Source organism: Cibotium barometz, chromosome 2, assembly GCF_041138505.1.
Source record: "Cibotium barometz isolate CiBa-2024 chromosome 2, ASM4113850v1, whole genome shotgun sequence".
NCBI lineage: Eukaryota > Viridiplantae > Streptophyta > Polypodiopsida > Cyatheales > Cibotiaceae > Cibotium > Cibotium barometz.
Window position 1 is genome coordinate 25,576,850 of NC_141047.1, and position 20,802 is coordinate 25,597,651.

At 45.1% G+C, this 20,802-nt stretch overlaps 1 protein-coding gene across 1 annotated transcript in view; it reads right to left on the reverse strand.

The window, feature by feature from the left end:
- Positions 1–19,243, reverse strand: part of LOC147640858 (alpha/beta-Hydrolases superfamily protein) — a 45,267-nt gene extending 26,024 nt beyond the window's left edge. Inside the window, exons 1-3 of the mRNA XM_086816106.1 lie at positions 19,063–19,243; positions 17,941–18,033; positions 17,676–17,814 (exon numbers count right to left, since the gene is read on the reverse strand). Coding sequence (XP_086672232.1) covers positions 17,676–17,814; positions 17,941–18,033; positions 19,063–19,201 — 371 coding nt within the window. The 5' untranslated portion in view covers positions 19,202–19,243. The remainder of the gene's footprint in view (positions 1–17,675; positions 17,815–17,940; positions 18,034–19,062) is intronic.
- Positions 19,244–20,802: the final 1,559 nt, after the last annotated feature.

A 20,802-nucleotide genomic window follows, 5' to 3' on the forward strand; every position in this document is an offset into this window, starting at 1 on the left:
TATTGGTAGGATATTAACCTCAGGAATCGGACTAAGTGCATCTACAACTCGGTTGCTAGATCCCTTACGATATCGTATCTCAAGATCAACCTTGAGTTCCACCCACTTGGCTATGCGACCACGTAATACCCCCTGATCACAAATGTACTTTAGGGAATGATGATCAGTCCATACAACAAACTTCGAACCGTAGAGATAGTGTCTCCACTTCTTCAAGGCATAAATGATTGCAAGCAACTCTTTCTCCTGTGAAGGGTACCGCATCTCGATCTCAATAAGCTTCTTGCTCTCGAAGCAACAGGCCAACCATCCTGGAAAAGAGCTACCCCTATGGCAAAATCACTAGCATCCGTCTCAACCACAAATGGTTTGCTAGAATCCACTAAATGCAACACAGGTGATGTAGTCACCAACTCTTTCAAAGTCTCGAAGCTCCTATTAAGGACTTTACTCCAAATAACTAGAGAACTATTCCTACCGTTCTTTTTCATAACTCCCTTAGTCGATTCAATGGTGCAACTACCTTGGCATAATTTGGAATAAACTTTCAAAAGAAACCGGTAAAACCCAAAAAGGATTTCACTGGCCATATATTCGCGATACTGGGCACTCAAGAACTTATCTCACTTTGTCTGGGTCTACACATATATCATCTTGAGTGATGATATGACCCAAATAAAGAAGCTCTGTCTTAAAAAAGTCGCACTTGGATTCCTTTGCAAAAAGCTTCTCCTGCCTCAATATCTGTAAGACAGTCCTAAGATGTTGCACATGATGCTTGTGCAATCACTTACTATAAATAAGTATGTCATCAAGGAATACCCAGACCAAAAATAAATGGCAAGACCAAAAACTCATAGTGACCATATCGAGTACGAAAACTAGTCTTTGGTACATCCTCACATCGAATCTTGATCTAATGATACTCCGACCTCAAATCAATTTTCGTGAAGTACTTCGCTCCCTGAAGCCAATCCATGAGACCATTCATTTGTGGCAATGGATACTCATTCTTAACTGTGAGCTTGTTAAGCCCTTTGTAATCTACACAAAAGTGCATTGTGCCGTTCTTTTTCTTGGACAAAAGCACCGGTGCCTCCCACAGAGACTTACTTGGCCACACAAACCCCCACATGAGATAATCTTGTAGTTGCCGCCTCCTTGGTTTGACTAAACCGATAAGGTTGCTTCGTATAAGGCCGACTACAAGGCAATAACTCCATAGCACTGTCAAATCCCCAAGGGTCTCCTCATAGGGCAATCCTGAAACAAGACTCGAAACCTGCAAAACAAAGCCATAAAACGTGAAGGGGGTGCAGGCTTGACTCACCACCCAACCATGACAGCCGTGGGCAAAACCCACAAGACTTGGTTGTCCCCACCGAGCCACGAGCTGAGCTAACTAGCAAGACGCACCGACCAATCTCTACTCCATGACGTCCCGTACCGCCACGAAGCTACCCTCGCGGGCCTCGAGATTGTTGCCGGCCTCGGCTGCATGAAGCAGGTGCACGTCTGCACTAGATCCAAGCTCGTGACCGCAAAGCTCTCGCAGAGACTCTACGAACTGCCTGACCTTGGCCACCCTTTTATAGACTCTTGGCCGGTCACCGGGCGTCCACACTTGGATGCCCGCCCGTCAGTCCATCCTTAGCCCAGAGGCTCTCGCAGAGACTCGCGAGACTCTACTAACTGCCTGACCTTGGCCACCCTTTTATAGACTCTTGGCCAGTCACCGGGCGTCCACACTTGGGTGCCCGCCCGTTAGTCCATCCTTAGCCCAGCTTGCCGATCAGCCTGCCTAGCTCCAAGCTACCCCAAGCCTCAAAGCTAGTCTTGTGTGCGTGCTGCACATGGTAGATACACTCTATGCACATGACATACTCCCCTTCCTCTAAGAGCTCACTCCTGAGCTCAGTAAAAACTCAGGGTAACCCCTCTGAAGGGTAGTCAATGTCTCCCATGTAGCGTCCTCCTCCACACAATCCTTCCACATGATCTTATACTCCGTGAGTAGCGTATGCCACAATCATCTTTCACAAAATTCAAGAATCTTTTCCGATTCGTGTGGCACAAATGTCATATCCTCGACATCTATGATTTCTTGAGGAGTAACTAACTGGTCTGCTCCACCCAGTACTTCCTTAAGTCTACTGACATGAAATACGGGATGAACTTTCACATGAGAAGGCAAATCCAATTCATATGCAACTGAACCAATTTGGCGTGTAACCCGAAATGGTCTGCAGTATCTAGGGGATAATTTTGAAGATCGACCTATCGGTAAAGTCTCAAAATCTTTCGGAACTCGCAAATACAACATCATTCCTTCAGAGAACTCTCTCGGTGAACGATGTCTATTAGAATAAAATCTGTTTCTGTCTTGAGCGCTTCTAATAGATTCCTTCGCAACTTGTAACATGTCTTGCAAAAAAGTAGGCGCTGCATCATACTGAAGTCTTGAAAATGCCACGGTAAATAAAAGGACTAAAACCTGTACTCGTATGCTTAGTACGGTTGTGTGCAAATTCTAACATAGGAAGATAATTCTCCCATGAATCTTGTCTTTTGGAGACATATACACAAAGCATGTCCTCCAAAGTCTGGTTCACCCTTTCTGTCACCAATTGGCCGACCATTCGGTCCATCTCCAGATTTGTGTCTCGTTCACTTGAGGCCAGGCCGGTGTCTCATGTGAAGGGGCCAGTATATTTGCATAACATGGACGGGAGCCAGACTGGTGCCACCCGTGTATGACCTGGACTGTGTTCTATCCATGGGATTGTCACGCCATGGAAGAGCCAGTATTTGTGCCGTGTCTTGCCTATGGGACTGTCACTCCATAGGGAGGCTCGTGCCTGGATTTGTGTCTTACCTATGGGACTGTCACTCCATAGGAAGACCCGGATTTATGTTTTCTGTCATGCAATTTTTGTGCCCGACAGATGTTTTGTACTTGTTTCATGAACGGGAGATATGTCCATGATACTATTTGCACATGCATTCATGTCTTGCATGTTTGAAACTGTTTTCGCATGACTTGTCTTCTTGTGTTTGCTTGTTTAACGTGCCACTTACTGAGCGGGGACGCCTGCCAGTGAGTCGTGAAGTTTTTTTGTTGCGCGCGTGAACAAGTGGTAAGTGTATTGCACTTGTTTGTTTAAAAGCTTTCTTTCTAATCTTTTTTTTTATAAGGTTGTAAGTTCGCATTCGTTTAAAAGTAGGCACCCATTATGGGCACCCACGTGTGGGCCAAGGTGGGGAGGGAAACCCCACTCTTAACCCTTTATGTGTGGGGGTGGATGCATGGCCACCTACCCACACCCCACCTTGAAACTGGCCGCCCCCATGCAATCTTGGGCAGCCGGCCAGCTGTGGTCGTGTTCTCTCTCTCCAACATCTACAAAGGAGCTCTCAAACAGCTGCACACAAGGCATCTCTCCGCCTTCCTCAGGTTGCTGCACGCTGGTGGGCTGCTCTCTCTACACAGGTGGTTGCGCCTTTCCACAGCAGGCTGCGCTCCTCCCCTCCAGCAAGCGGCTGTACTCCTTTCCATAGGCGGTTGCTCCCTCTACCTTGCAGGCGGTTGCAGCCAGGTTTCCTCTCCACTCTGCAGGGTGCTGCACTTCCCTTCCATAGGCGGCTGCACCCTCCTCTACAGGCTGCGTGGGGCTGCCCTCTCCTCTGCAGGCGGCCATAGCAGGCGGCTGTGCTCTACCAACAGACTGCACTCCTCCTCCATAGCAGGCGGCTGTGCTCCCTTGCAAGCGGTTGCGCCTCCCTTCCATAGGCGGCTACAGGCGGCTCTGCACCTCCCCTCTTCATGTGGCTACACCTTCTACACTGGCATCTGCTCCTCCTCCTCGACAGGCTACTGCGCCCTGGTGTCCATCTCTAGTAGCTGCACACATACGCCTCAGGTATTTGTCTTCCATTAGCGAGCTACAAGTAAGTGGATTCAGATTTAAGTAAAGGAATTTGTTGTAAACCCGATAAAGGATTCTCTCTATCGCTAACACCCGTTCGGTGCCGGGTAGTCCAAGCTTTTGGAGAACTACAGTCCATGGGTGCCGAGATCGGGAGAGCTAGGCGTTAGTACGGGAGTGCCTCTTTGTGCGTGGTCCATGGGTGCCGAGATCGGGAGAGCTAGGCGTTAGTACGGGAGTGCCTCTTTGTGCGTGGTCCTGGAACACCAGTGGGGCGCTCTCCACGGATTCCAGTGAAGGCACAGGACCATAGAGACCTAACCACTCAAGTGTTCGCACTCCTTCGAACGTCTACTTCGAGTCTCTTGTTTGGTACTGTATTCATCTCAGTTGTACATGGACATCATCTGGTTCATTGAACCTATGGAGTATTGTATTTGTTAAATGCTCCCAATAATATATCATATATTGAGGGGGGGGGGGGGTCGGCCCGTTCCGGCCCCAGTGCTGGTGTCCATTGATCAACATTTCATTTCATTTTAATTTTGAGTTGTTATCAAGTTGTCCATTCAAATTGTGATAATTAAGTTGTGCTATTACGCGTGTGGGTGTCCAACAGTGTCTATTCCCACTTGACGGGATCGGTTTCATTGGTATCAGAGCACGGTTATTTCCCTCTTCTTAGTGGGGAAACGAACCTGTGTATTGGACACCCCGCTTCTAGCACACTTAACACAGAGGACAGCCAAGGCAACCCTTTGGAAGTGCCTAATTCGAGGGCCCATCAAGTGCCTCGCGTGGTTCTGATGCTCTGCAGGGAAGGCGCAAGCCCCTTGAGAGGGTAAATGATAGTGATTCGAGGGGACAACCGTCTCGTGGAAAGACAGTTATGCAAGAAGAGGAGCCTGATGCAATGAGGGCTGAATTGGAGCATATGAGAAAGCTCTTGCAGGCACGAGCAAGAGCTGAAATTTTTGCATGAAGATCCCCATGTGCAAAGTGCCATTGAAGCAAGGAAAGCCGATGCAATGGCAGATGTGACTTTTGAGTCCATGGCACGGGAAGTGGGCAAGAAGCCAAGGGAGTTGGCACTTTCCTACCTCCTCCGCAAAGGTGACATCAAAGAGGGGGAAGATGGAGAGCTGAAATTCAGAAATCCACCTCGCTTGAAGCATGGAGATCCCGCATCTCAAAGGTTGAGGTCATTTATGCAAAGGGAAGATCATGCCAGAAAGCTTAAGGAATTTAAAGCAGGTGACAAGTCCGTTAAGTTTGATGTTTTTCATGGAGAGCATGATGCTTCCAAGGTGCTAGCATTTGTGGCACAGTTTGATATTGCTTTTAGTGAGATGAGGACTTCACCGAGAAGTCTAAAGTATGCCATGCTAGCATGTTCTTGAAGGGGACAGCTGCTCATTGGTGGATCACTGAAAAGACCACCAAAGACCCCATTTGCACTTGGAAAAAATTTAAGGACAGGTTTTATGCCCAATTCTTGCCACCTAATGCGGAGCAAACTCTCACCCAAAAGTGGGATAGACTTGAGCAAAGAGATAATGAAAGTGTGCAGCAGTATGTTAATAAGTTTTGGAAAGTGTTGCTTGAGGTAACTCCTTTTATGCAACTCACTGAAGATGAAAAAAAGAGGAAGTTTCGCTCCGGATTGCAACCAGCTAATCGTTCGGGCATTGAATTGCACCCGAAACATACTTTGCAACAGCTTACAGTCTCTGCTCTTGCTACGGAGAAATTGGTGCTCAAAATTAAGCAAGATCAAGGCGGTTTAAAGGGCAAAGACAAGGCTGTCCCAAATCAGCAAAAAGATGGACAGCCACCTGAAAAGAACTTCCGGGAGACCCACAAGGCAGGTAAAGCTGAAAATACCTCATCTAAAGATCAGGGCCCAAAGAAGAACAAATTTGGTTTGACCCCCGAGCAAAGAGAGCAATATGCCAAGGAGGGAAAATGTTTTTCTTGTGGCAGCAAAGAGCACATGTTTTGACAATGCCCTGACCGCAAACCAAAGCACGAGGACAAGCAGACCAAGGCTAATGTACATGCAGTTCCCGATGTGCAGGGAAACACAAAACATGATGCAAAAGAGCGGATGGTATGCAAAGCTTAGGGTCAAATCAAGGATCAGCCCGCCTTATTCATGTTTGATGATTGTGCAACCAATAACTTCATCTCTATATAAATGGCAGCTGCCTTGGGTATTGAGGTTGAGAACATGGGACCTCAGATTGAAGCAGAAGCTGCTTTTGTTGGTAAAGAGGTGCAGGTTACCCCACTGATAGGGAAGTTGCGCATACATATCTAGGGCTACCTTGATAATGAGCATTTCTTAGTTGCACCACTAAATGGATGTGATGTATTACTGGGCAAGCCATGGCATCATAGGCTTGAGCCCCGCAAAGAGTACAAGACCAACATGATTTCTTTTATGCATAAAGGCCGCATGAATTTCATTGATGCCGGCAAAGAAGGGGATTCCATCCCACTTGTATCTCACATCCAGATTAATAAAGCAATGAAAAAGAGTCTTTCTGCGTACTTGGTTTTTGTTCGTAATAGCATTGTACCAAGTCATCAAAATGTGGATGCTATGACTTACGATAGGCTGAATTTTCTTCATGCATTCAACGACTGTTTTGCTGATGCATTGCCAGGTGAATTACCTCCCCAAAGGCCCGAAGATCATCACATAGACCTTGTGCCAGGTAGTTCTCCACCTAACAAACCCGCATACCGTGTGAGTACCGCACAACAACAAGAGATCATGAAGCAGGTAAATGAGCTTTTAGAGAAAGATTTGGTTCAGCCTAGTTCATCACCTTATTGCTCTCCGTGCTTCTTGTCCAAAAGAAAGACGGGTCATTCCGCATGTGTGTGGACTATAGAGCTTTAAATAAGCTTACCATCAATAGATTCCCAATTCCGTGTATTGATGACATTTTGGATAAGCTTGATGGTTTGGCTTGTTTCAGCCATCTTGATTTGAAGAGTGGTTATCACCAAATACGAGCGGTGCCACAAGATGTCCATAAAACTGCATTCAGGACAGCTTTTGGATTATATGAATTTTTGGTGATGTCTTTTGGTCTCACCAATGCTCCTGCCACATTTAATTGTATGATGGATAGGATATTCCGACCCCATCGCAAATTCACAGGTGTATTTTTTGATGACATCTTGGTTTTCTCCAAGAATGAGCAGGAACATAGAACTCATTTGGTCACCGTGTTCGAAGAGTTGCGGAAGCATAAACTTTTCATTAATGCCAAGAAAAGTGAGTTCTTCCTTTCAGAGATACATTATTTGGGTCACATTGTATCCAAAGATGGAGTAACAATGGATCCTGCAAAGATAGAAACTATTCGGAATTGGCCAGAATTGCAAAATGTACATCAAGTACGTAGTTTTCTGGGATTATGTTCATACTATAGGCGTTTCATAAGGCATTTTGCTATGATAGCCACCCCTCTCCATGATCTCACAAAGAAGAAAACCACTTTCAAATGGACTCCAAAGGAGCAGGATGCCTTCTTGCAACTCAAGCATGCTATCATACGTGGACCCGTATTGATTGTTCCCGACTTGCAAAGGTCATTCATAGTGGAATGTGATGCTTGTGGCGATTGTATAGAGGCTGTCCTAAATCAAGACGGGCATGCAGTTGCATATGAGAGACGTCGTTTGCATGATGCTGAGCTTCATATGGATATCTAAGAGAAAGAGCTCTTGGCTGTAATTCATGCCTTAAAGATATGGAAACATTATCTTCTTGGGGCTGAATTTGTAGTCAAGACAGATCATCAGAGCGTGAGATACTTTCTATCTCAAACAAAGCTTTCGGAGAAGCAGATGAGAATGGCAAACTTTCTTTCCATGTTTCATTTTCAGATTGTGCATACTCCGAGAAAGAAAAAATGTGGTGGCAGATGCATTATCCAGGAGGCCTTATGTGGCTGCAGTTTCAGTGGCCTCTCATGGGGACTTATCTGCTATGCGAGATTTGTATCATTTGGATGCTGATTTTTGCCATATATGGACTGATTTGATGGCTGGTCACTCACATGCCTCTTATGTAATGAACGAGGGTTATCTTATGAAGGATAACTGCTTATGTGTGGTGAAGGATATGCGTCCAAAGGTTATGGAGGAATGTCATGCTCCACCTTATGCTGGTCATAGAGGTATCATGCCTACTACACGCATGATTGAGAGAGATTTCTTTTGGCCAAACATGCGTAAAGACATTGAGGCATATGTACGTGCATGTCTTACTTGCCAAAAGGTGAAATTTGACAGGTAAAAACCTCCAGGTTTGCTTCAGCCATTGCCTATTCCCTCACAACCATGGGAAAGTATTACTATGGATTTTATTATGGACTTGCCTAGATCCCAGCATGGGAATGATGCTATTTGGACCATTGTCGACACGTTTAGCAAGCAAGCTCATTTCTTGCCTGTCAAGAAGACCATTAAAGTTGACCATATGGTGAAGCTTTTTCTTGCTAATATTTTTAAGCATCATGGTATGCCTAAATCCATTGTTGGGGATAGAGATCCCAGCACTACGAGCCTTAACATGGGCACTAAACTTGAATTTTCATCAGCTTATCATCCCCAAACGGATGGCCAAAGTGAAGCTGCAAATTCAGCCGTGTTGGATTTGTTGAAGTGTTATGTAGCAGATCAAAAGACTGCATGGGAGAAGTATCTTCCACTTGTTAAGTTTGCCTACAACAATATGATCCATGCCTCCACGGGAAAGGCCCCGTTTGAGATTATTTATGGCAGAGAAGTTTGGTTTTGCCAAGTTTTCTCTTTTGCAAGAGTACTGCAACCAAGTCATCAAATGTAATAGAATTTGGATTGCATGTTTGAAACTGTTTTGGCATGACTTGTATTCTTGTGTTTGCCTGTTTGACGTGCCACTTACTGAGCGGGGACGCCTGCCAGTGAGTCGTGAAGTTTGCTCTGTCTTCTGACGAGTTTTGTTGTGCGTGTGAACAAGTGGTAAGTGTATTGCACTTGTTTGTTTAAAAGCTTTCTTTCTAACCTTTTTTTTTATAAGGTTGTAAGTTCACATTCATTTAAAAGTGGACACCCATTATGGGCACCCACATGTGGGCCAAGGTGGGGAGGGAAACCCCACTCTTAACCCTTTATGTGTGGGGGTGGGTGCATGGCCACCTATCCACACCCCACCTTGAAATTGGCCGCCCCCATGCAAGCTTGGGGAGCCGGCCAGCTGTGGTCGTGTTCTCTCTCTCCAACATCTACAAAGGAGCACTCAAACAGCTGCACACAAGGCATCTCTCCACCTTCCTCAGGTTGCTGCACGCTGGTGGGCTGCTCTCTCTACACAGGTGGCTGCGCCTTTCCACAACAGGCTGCGCTCCTCCCCTCCAGCAAGCGGCTGTACTCCTTTTCATAGGCGGCTGCTCCCTCTACCTTGCAGGCGGCTGCGCCACCCCACAGGCGGCTGCAGCCAGGTTTCCTCTCCACTCTGCAGGGTGCTGCGCTTCCCTTCCGTAAGCGGCTGCACCCTCCTCTACAGGCTGCGTGGGGCTGCCCTCTCCTCTGCAAGCGGCCATAGCAGGCGGCTGCTGCAGCCAGGCGGCTTTTGCATCCTCAAGCGGCTGCAACCAGGCGGCTTCTGCACCCTCAGGCGGCTGTGCTCTATCAGCAGGCTGCACTCCTCCTCCATAGCAGGCGGCTGCACCCTGCAGAGCAGGCGGCTATTCTCCCTTGCAGGCGGTTGCGCCTCCCTTCCATAGGCGGCTACAGGCGGCTCTGCGCCTCCCCTCTTCAGGTGGCTACACCTTCTACACTCGTAGTTGCTGCTGCTCCTCCTCGACAGGCTGCTGCGCCCTGGTGTCCATCTCTAGTAGCTGCACACAGACGCCTCGAGTATTTGTCTTCCATTAGCGAGCTACAAGTAAGTGGATTCAAATTTAAGTAAAGGATTTTCTTGTATCTCTGATAAAGGATTCTCTCTACCGCTAACACCCGTTCGGTGCCGGGTAGTCCAAGCTTTTGGAGAACCACAGTCCATGGGTGCCGAGATCGGGAGAGCCAGGCGTTAGTACGGGAGCGCCTGTTTGTGCGTGGTCCTGGAACACCAGTGGGGCGCTCTCCGCGGATTCCAGTGAAGGCACAGGACCGTAGAGACCTGACCACTCAAGTGGTTGCACTCCTTCGAACGTCTACTTCGAGTCTCTTGTTTGGTACTGTATTCATCTCAGTTGTACATGGACATCATCTGGTTCATTGAACCCATGAAGCATTGTATTTGTTAAATACTCCCAATAATATATCATATATTGAGGGGGGGGTCGGCCCGTTCTGGCCCCAGTGCTGGTGTCCATTGATCAACATTTCATTTCATTTTAATTTTCAGTTGTTATCAAGTTGTCCATTCAAATTGTGATAATTAAGTTGTGCTATTACGCGTGTGGGTGTCCAACGGAGTCTATTCCCACTTGACGGGATCGGTTTCACTTTCAGTATGGCCATCAGATTGAGGATGATCTAAGGAACTTAGATTCAAAGTTATTTCCAACTTCTCAAAAATAAGCCTCCAAAAGTCACTTGTAAACTTAGAGTCCCTATCACTGACTATGTCGTGCGGTAAACCGTACAGTCTAAACAATTGCTCGATAAACTGCCTTGCTAATTGTGTAGTTGTAACAGTCTTCCTTATAGGTAAAAATCTAGCCATCTTTGTCAAGCGGTCCACCACAACCCAAATAGAATCGTGGCCTTGACATGTTCTTGGCAATCCGGTAATAAAATCCATGAAAATACTTTGCCACTTATTACCTAGGATTTGCAAAGGATGCAACATCCCAGCCTGTCTAAAGCGTTAAGCTTTATTTGCTTGACAAATCTGACACATGAGGACATAATCTTCTACATACCCTTTCATCTTTGGCCAATAGAAAGTGTCTCACTAAAGCTAATATCCTGTGTACGCCGGGGTGTCCATCAAAAGGGGCGTCGTGACACTCCTTAAGAATCTTGGACCTAATGTCCGGGACCTGTGGTACACAAATTTTGTCATTACAGAACAGTAAACCATTCCGAATCATCCACGGACCTCCCGCAGCCTAAATGGTAGGCTGCTCAGTCATTGAGTCTTCGTCAATCAATGAGCTCCCATCCAAGAATATGAACCAAAATAACTATCAATCTTGCAAAGCCCTCTCAATGACTGAAATAAGTCAATGGAAATCTCGGTGAATCACAAAGTATTCACCTCTCTAATCCGACTAAGCGCATCTGCTACACTATTCATGGACCCCTTTCGATAGAGTATTTCAAAATCAAAATCTTGCATTAACTCCATCCATCTAGCTTTTCATCCTCTCAAATCATCCGCATCATGCACATACTTAATTGATTGATGATTAGTCAATACCACAAACTTGGAGCCATATAAATAATGCCTCCAAACCTTGAGAGCGTAAATGACAGCATAAAGCTCCTTCTCAAGGGTTGGCCAACGAGATTGAGTGTCGTCTAGCTTTCGACTCTCGAAAGCAACATGTCTACCATCTTGGAATAGAGCAGCCCCGATCGCGTCAGTCTCAAGAACATAGGATCGGGTAGTGCTAAGGTAGGTGCTTCCTTGACTTTATCTTTCAAAAGTCTGAAGGTCATATCCAAATCATTATTCGAAGGGATAGGCTGATTTGACCTACGTCCACGACCTTTCAACAAGTCGGTCATCGGTAGTGTGAGCTGAGAGTACTCCCGCACAGATTTCCGAAGAAAAACAACAAAACCAAGAAAAGAACGAAGTTGTCTCACCATATGTGGTATCGGCCAAGCCAAAACCTTCTGCACTCGGTCATAGTCAATGCTCAGCCCGTCTCGTGTGATTTTGTGTCTGAAGTAAATGATTTCTGTCATAAAAAACTCACATTTACTAAATTTAGCACACAGTCGATTCTGTCTTAAAATAGTCAAGACAATCGTGAGGTGTCTAACATGATCCTCAAGAGTATGACTGTATACTAAAATATCGTCCAAAAACACAACCACGACCTTCCCCAAATGTTCACAAAAAATTTCATTCAAATTTGCTGGAAAGTGGCTGGAGCATTGGTCAATCCAAAAGGTAATACGAGAAACTCGTAATGGCCATACCTAGTCCGAAAGGCGGTTCTTTTGACGTGCCTTTTATGAATACGTATCTGGTGATAGCCAGTACGTAAGTTAATCTTTGTGAAATACTTCGCTCCCACTAAACGATCAATCAAGTCATCTGATCTAGGGAGAGGATAGCGATTCTTGATTGTCACTTTGTTCAGGCCCTTGCAATCTACACATTCGCCAAGTGTTGTCCTTCTTTCTCCTAAGAAACACAGGCGAACCCGAGGTGATTTACTTGGACGGATCTAGCCCATCCTCAAATAATCGGCGAGTTGTTTGGCCAACTCATCTTCCTCAGCCTGGCTCATCCTGAAAGGCGGAATGCTAACAGGTTGAGCACCAAGGACTAGATCAATACGATGATCCACTGCCCTTTCGGCATAGTCACAAGAAACGGCACTCAAAAAATACTTTTTTTTTAAGTTTTTCTACTCTACACTTATTCTACTTTGGAAGTACATCAAAATGAGCACAAATTTACATAAAATGGTAAGGTTTTGAGTCATATTAACAAATACGCCAATCAAAGAGTGAAGGCATTGACGGTTGATTGTATTAATAATTAAGTAGATACAGAATGAGAGAGAGAAAGAAAGAAAGAAAGAAAGCTGTATTAACGTCTACTAGAGAGAGAGAGAGAGAGAGAGAGAGAGAGCCTAGAGGCCTAGAGGCTTGGAAGTTGGAAGACTCAAGAGGCTTGAGGGAGAGGTGAGAGAGAGAGAGAGAGAGAGTCCTCAGTCTAGATAGTAGAGAGTAGGGCCTTGTGTGAGAGGCTTGGAAGTTGGAAAGGGGTGTGTGTGTGCTTGTAGCCTTGTAGCCTTGTTCTTATATAGATATTAGATAGGCAAGAGAGAGGCAAGGGCAAGTGAGAGAGAGAGAGGCAAGGGCCAAGCCTCAAGGGCCAAGCCTCAAGGGCCAAGGGCCAAGGCCCCAAGGCTCAAGCCTAAAGGCCAAACCTCAAGGCAAGAGAGAGGCAAGGGCCAACGCCCAAGCCTCAAGGCCCAAGCCTCAAGGCCCAAGCCTCAAAGGCTCAAGGCCTCCCCAAACGGCCAAGCCAAACGGCTAGAAACAGCCAAGGCAAACGGCTAGAAACGGCCCTGCAAAAAATGGCTATGAACGGCCAAAAGAAACCAGTCTGACTGCGCAGAATGACTCCCTGCCGTCCCCCCACAGTGCCGTCCCCCACAACCGTCCCCGTTCCTACTGCCGTCCCCTTCACCGTCCCTTGTGAGGGACGCCTCCATGGGGACGTCCGACCGTCCCCTGCCGTCCCCGTTCCTGAACTGTCCCGACTCGGCGTCCCTCCGTTCCAACAGTCCGTCCCTTCCGTCCCCTGTGACTATGCCTTTCGGGTGGTAGGCCCGATGGCAGCTCCTTAGGAAATACATCTTGAAACGAGTCAAATAACTTCTTTAATTCTTTATTTTCAAACACACTTAATTCATTAACACCATAGTAGGTATGAGACATGAAGAAAGTGGAATCAAGACACAGTGGAAAGCAATATACAAAGAAGAATCCATTATATTTTCAAAATCAACGGTATTTACAAGGGATCCCTGAGAGGGATGTATACAATCACCTAGGATTCAAGTTTCTATGTTCAAAAGAAAAAGAATGACTAGACTAATCTATCTGGACCTTAAGTCTTAAACCACTCAATCCCTAAGAGCAAGTCTCTATGCTCTAGATGCATAACATAGCACTCTGTAGTCTTGAATCCAGATCGGTAGCTTCTGCACCTTTCGATCCCACACTTGTCGACCCGCAAGTAGGCGTACCTGCTAGGCGTCGTATCCAGACCCAATTTCTGCACAAGTTTGTAATTAACAAAGTTGTGTGAGCTTCCGGGGTCCAGAAGAATGTGGATTCTATGGCCATTCACTTCTCCATAAACTCGGAGAAGATCGTGCAAGACAAAAACCTTAGAGTTGAACAGACAATCAGAACATTGAAGTACCTGTCAAAGACAACTGGTTGGCTACCTTCGTTGGGTCCTGCATTGTTCTTAGCACCCTTCTTCTTCGGGCACTTATTACGCATGTGTCCTTTTTCTTCGGAGATGAAGCAACATCCCTCCTTGAGCTTCAAAGCCTTGAGGAGACGGTTTTTCTTCGTTGAAGTCGAGTTAGAATTCTTGGAAGGTTGGTCCGAAGACTTTCCTTCTGTCGTGCTAGTCATCGGCACAGAGAACTTCCTTTTGTGCTTGTTCCCCTGCGACTTGATTTTGGAAGAGACCATCATAATCATCATAAATACGCGCAGAGTGTATGGTCTCGTCTAAAGTTTTGCACTTGTTATTCTTGACCTGTAAACGGAACAAGTCGGGTGATCCTGCTACGAAGAAAACCAAAAGAGTTGTAGAATATATCTTCGTAGCTTTCATCTGCAATTCTCTAAATTTCTGGAGGTAGACCTCATAAGTGAGGTTCTGCGAGGTCATGGTCAAACTGGTAAACTGAGCAATTGTCATAGTCATCCTCCTTCTTGAGGAATTTCTTTTTGAAGACTTCTTCAAACTGTGCCCACGTTGTTGGTTTAGGTTTGAGTTCTGTCCACTAGAGCAAAGCCTTGCCCGTCATCGCCATATGGATGAAACTGGAAGTGGACCTGCCACTTATGTAGCCACGTGTCCACAATCTCCTTGGTACGCTACTTTTGCTCCCCCTCCCCCCCCCCCCAAACTGCTCCGGAGTGATGTTGGGGCCTAAAGCAAATGCCAAGGTATCCATGCCTGAGAGAGTAGACAAGGTAGTGGTCAATAAAGAGATGGAATTTTGCAAAGTCTACATCTACGTGGCGACCTAATGCTCCGCGAAAGAAGTGTTGAAAGTAACTTTAAACTCCCGAAAATCAAATTTAGTCACGAAATCTTCGAAAAGATCACCATCGGAGGCCTCAGGAGGAGCAGGCAGGTCTTGTGTTCGGGAGCGGGTTCCAACTCTGAAGCTTGGGTCAACATCGCGAAGTGGAAAAGTTGGAAAGCGAGAGAAAAGCCTGGCTGCAAGCAAGAGATGGTGCAAGAGAACTCCAAGATATGTGCTGCTAGAAGCCCACACTAGGCGTTGTTATAAGCCTTCAAAGCTTTTTTGTTTTTGTTTTGTGGCTTTTTGTTTTTCTTGTTTTTGTTTTGTGGCTTTTTTGTTTTTGTTTTGTGGCTTTTTGTTTTTCTTGTTTTTTTTTAAAAAACCTCACAAAATGGCTTTGGTAAAAGCCACACATAAACCGTGAAAAGCCACACTAAAAAAAAACCACCCTAATCGTGTTTGAAAAAAAAACATGCTACCTTCGTTTTTTTTAAAACCACTTTGCCTTCGGTTTTTTTTTTTACGTAGCTTTTTTTTTAATGCTACGTTTTTTTTTTAAAAAAAAAACGTAAGGTCTCGTTAAAAAGCAACAAAAAAGCTTTAAAAAACGTGGACTTAAAAAAAGCGGCGTACTAGCCACTTGTCGACTGCAACTCATCTGCCACCTCCGAACAGCAGTGAAGAAGAGGAGAAAAAAAAAACGCGCCCGCCTGACTGCCTGCCACTTGCTGCCAACAGGCCTGGCTGCCTGTTTCTCACGCACAGCCAACAGCCAACAAGCTCTCTCTCCCTCTCTGCCTGTTGTCACCCACAGCCGACAACCGACAAGCTCTCTCTCTCTCTCTCTCTCTCTCTCTCTCTCTCTCTCTCGCTCGCTGATTCACACAGCCGACATGCTCTTTCTTGCTGCTTCACACAGCCGGCTAAACATACTTCTCTCCTTGCCAAAAAAAACAACTTTCTTCACATGCTATTCAAATCGACCCTTTCCATGACCACAACCCAACTCGGGTTCCAAAACGATGCAAACAAGAAACCATACGCTGATTTCTGAAAAAAACAGCAGTCATCTTGAACTCATACATCTTTCGTTGACCTCTTTCTTCTCTACCTACCAACTTGCACGCTCTCCGAGGTTTGCTCTAATACCAATATCAAATCCCCAAGGGTCTCCTCGTAGAGAAATCTTGAAACGAGACTCAAAACCTACAAAACAAAGCCATAAAACGTGAAGGGGGTGCAGGCCTCACTCACCACCCAACCATGTCAGCCGTGGGCAAAACCCACAAGACTTGGTTGTCCCCACCAAGCCATGAGCTAAGCTAACTAGCAAGACACACCAACCAATCTCTACTCCATGATGTCCCATACTGCCACAGAGCTACCCTCGCGGGCCTCGAGATTGCTACCGGCGTCGACTGCATGAAGCAGGTGCATGTCTGCACTAGATCCAGGCTCCTGACCGCAGAGCTCTCGCAAAGACTCACGAGACATTGCTAACTGGCTGACCTTGGCCACCCTTTTATAAGCTCTTGGCTGGTCACCGGGCGTCCACACTTGGGTGCCCGCCCGTCAATCCATCCTTAGCCCAGCTCACCAATCAGCCTGCCTAGCTCCAAGCTAGTCTTGTGTGCGTCTTGCACACAGTAGATACACTCTATGCACATGACAAGCATGATCCACGTTCATCTCAAGTGGTAAACCATCATGCAAATCAATTGGGATACGTCTGCGAATTTGCGTTTAATATCTCTTAATGCACGAGATTCATCCGATTCTACGATGGTATCCTCGATGTACAAGTATTACAATCAAAAAAGCCCGCCCCTGCAAATCCATTGGGATACGTCCGTGAATTCATGTTTAATATCCCTTAATGCATGAGATTCATCCGATTCTACGATGGTATCGTACACGTGTTACAATCAAAAAAGCCTGCCCCCACAAATCATGGCTCCTGCAAAGAGATATTGCACTTAAACAAACTTAAAACACACATACACATCATACTCAAACGATGTTAACTGTTCATTCATATCAATAGCTGATACAATAGGAATCTCTTTCCCCTGAGGAAGTACAAAATGGAGATCCTTAATAACAATGGGTAATCATTATGTACAAAAGTAATGATATGGTTTTCATAATCTATTTGCAAGGTAGGGTTCTTATCCTCCTTGAACCAAAATATTTCCAAAATTACATCAACCCGATCCAGGGTCATGGGGTCAAGGTTCTTGGGATAGTCACCAATATGCAACTAGCACAAGGTTTCCTACCTCCCTAACTCTCAGGACGTACAATTACCCAAGTGAATTAAGCTTTAGACCATCTCCAAAATTCTTACCTACATGAATATTCCTTCAGCAACATATGGACATGCCCAAGCAGCTGCATGTGTAAGCTCTATGCACAAAGGGATACTGGCACAGAAATAGCTCTAGTTTTCTCTTTCAAAAAAAATTCATGACCCAAAAGCACAAGTTGAAGCCATGAGACACACTAATCATCCACGTATACCCTTTTACTTCTTTCAAAAGCTTTCCTACAGACAGAAACATCTACACATACTCTTTCAGCTGCCTCACAAAACAGATGATGCTTGAAAAGCTTGGATTTTCTTGTAAGGCTGATTGACAGACATACTTCAAAAGCTGTGCTTTAATGCTTTGACCACCTTTGGAGATACAAACACTTACTAGTGTTATTCACATAGTATCATATGAAGGAACACGAACGGGGACATATCACAGGCAGAAGGTATGAATATACTGACCTCCAATGAAAAGCAGATGCTCCAAATCCATGAATTAGGACAAGAGGAGGCCCTTCTCCTTGCACCACATAGTGCACCTTATGGCTTCTCCAATCCCAATAATTGTAGCCTTCTAGCTTATAAGGAAGCTTCTCCATCCCTGTTTAGCATTAACTGAGAGTTGCATAAGCACGTTTTTATCATCTCTAGCATTTGAGAGCTTCATGTAGCTTGCACAGCACAATATGGTTTGCAACCTTGAAAGCTATTGATAATCTACACAAACCTTTTGCAGGCGCCTCGACCATGGCAGCAGCACATGCTACAACACCAGCTATACAAATACCACGAATGAGTGTCCTTTTCTTTAACCTATAGCCTGTGAGAAGAGAGAAAATCATATAATATAACATGCTGGACTAGGATAAAAGGAAGATATAACTGCATAGCCTCAAACTAAAAAAATGCATGAAAGTAACACTACAATCTAGGACCTTCTCAACATTATGTAACGATGCTGTTAGTAAGGCCATGCTGATGGATTATTGGGATAGTCACTAGTGTTACGTGAGTTTTTCTTGAAGAACTGCTTTAACTATACTCGTATATGCATTGCGTGCACGCATACGAATACATATGGATATGAATGTATGTATCTACGTATGTGTGTGTGTAGTAAAAGCTCTCTCTCTCAATATATATATTCTTGAATGGACTGATGTATATCCTGCTTTGTGACAGATTTGTACAGAGGATCGATTTCAGGACTATGTTGTGTTAAATAGTATCAGGCAGTTACTCGGAGTTATTAACAAATAATCATCCATATAAGGCTTTGGTGATTCCCATAAATTACCAGTAGATGTAACAAACGGTAGTAGTCAATGAAGCTCCCTTTAAGAGTTGTTTCTGTTTGCCTCATTAGTACTAAGCACAGAAACTGTGGTAAGTAGTGTACACTATAAAAACTTTAGTTGAATTCCAGGAAACGACAGAGCAAGCTGATTGAAGAATTTGGCCTCTATTATGAAGGATTTTGCAGTTCAACAAGCATATATTCTACCGGGTTCTTCAAGCAGAGAACTGCAAACCGTGTCAGTACTAATTAGGGTTCCTTGCACCATCTTCCAGGCTTATAAATCATTACAAAATCTCCCCCTATACCCCCTGTCCGACACGGTTTCTGTTCAAGAGACGACAGACCTAAAACAGAATATTACCCGCAGCAAAGACAATAAAAGCAGCCTCAGCTTTTGTCCGCTGAGCCTGCTTTCCATTAACAAAGCTCCGGTTTCTTTTAATTACACTGGAAATCACGCAGAACGCATGCATGGATATTCTTTGTGGCGCAAATAAATTACAATAATGAAATTGTGATTGTGATATGACCTATACGAGGAAATGGTACCTGCTGATGAATAAGAGGCTGAAGGTCGGCGATGGTGATGGAGATGGCGAAGAAGCTTGCAGTGCTTTTGCAACAATCTGGCTTGGCTGTGAGAGCTTGTTGGCGCGGAGGAGAAGCCGCGCAGCTCCATCATCATCATTACCACTATGGCACCTTTGTGTCAGGAGAAAGTGACACATGGCTCAACTGCAAAAAATGACCTTGAAGGCTGGTGAGCTCTTGCCACGTGTCACGATACTGATCGTAAACGGTGGGTGTCCTTGTTTCGTTCGCGCGGTTACACAATAGCCGCAAACTCGCCCGTCCGTCTCCTGGCCTCTCTCATGGGCGCGGCCCATCGAATCATGCCCTGGGGAATCCTGCCCTCGGGGTTCGCAACCGCGCATCTCGCGGTTGCGGTTGCGGTTGCGGTTGCGGTTGCGGTTGCGGTTGCGGTTGCTTTTTGACGGGTGTCGTGCCTGTTTTTGTGGTTGCTTTTTGCGGCAGCCACTAATGTCACTCTAAAAAATTAACTAATATGTGAAAATGGATACTATTTCTATAAACCCATCATTTTGAAGAGTAACCAACCCATCAAAGTCATCCTTGGTTGGGAGTTCAATCAATGCGCATGATATTAAAAGAAATGTTTTTTTTTAATTGAGAGTGATTATAAATGCCACTAGGTCGATTCGATCCCTATACCTCCTAGTAGACAAATATGGTGCTACTGAGCTATACTCCACTGAGCTATACTCCATGAGGCAACCAAAAAAAAAAAGTTCCAAAATGTGTTTGCAAATGGCTCTCTCATGTAAAAGTATTTTTTCTATTTTGGAGGATTTTTTATAGTCATTGCTGAAGCATTTTGCAAGATGGAGGCCCACTCAATACTTGGAGTAGACAACAAGGGTGTAGGTCACCATCCTAACATCTCAAAAAGGAGAAGCTCACCACCATGGAAGCTTGAGCCATAGGCATCAAAGTAATGTATTATTATAAAAGAGTCAAAAAGTTACTCTACAAGTATGAGCCATTATCTTATATACTTTGGCCCATTTCACACTTACTTATTATGCCCATGCCCACCATAAGCCTAGGCCCCATAGCCCAACATATGAACATGTCCATGAGCCCATGGCCTCCACCACATTACAAACCATCCCCACCCAAATATGTATCATCCTCGAAACATTCTTCTACATGTAACAAAATTATCCCAAAACTGTTCAAGAGAGCATAGCCATACTTAAGAGCTTTAAAATCTCATATGATGCTCCCCGAACAATCACCACTATATAATATACACTCCCCATTAAGTGCATATGTCAATAGTATCCCAATTGAACATCATATTGGCCTCCAAACAATGAATCACAGAAAATTACAGCAAGCATATTCACTGTTACATAGCTCAATTCTCCCCATCGGATGCATTCAATAAGTGCTCATATCCTTCCAACATGTGGGCGGGCTGCCATGTTGCTTCATCTTGAGGTAAACCTTCCAGCCCTTCCATTTAACAAGATATTCAAAGAACAGTTGTGAAGTACCTTTTCCCTCATGCCCAATACTCTCTCAAGAATATATTCCACCATGCCATCCTCATTTATAGGAGGTAGCTAATCGAAGACTTGCACTTCTAGTCCAATATATGCCTTCAAATGAGATACATGAAACACATTATGAATCTTCATAATGGATGGAAGTAGCAATTGATAGGCCACTTCACCAACTCTTATCACCACCTTGTATGGACCA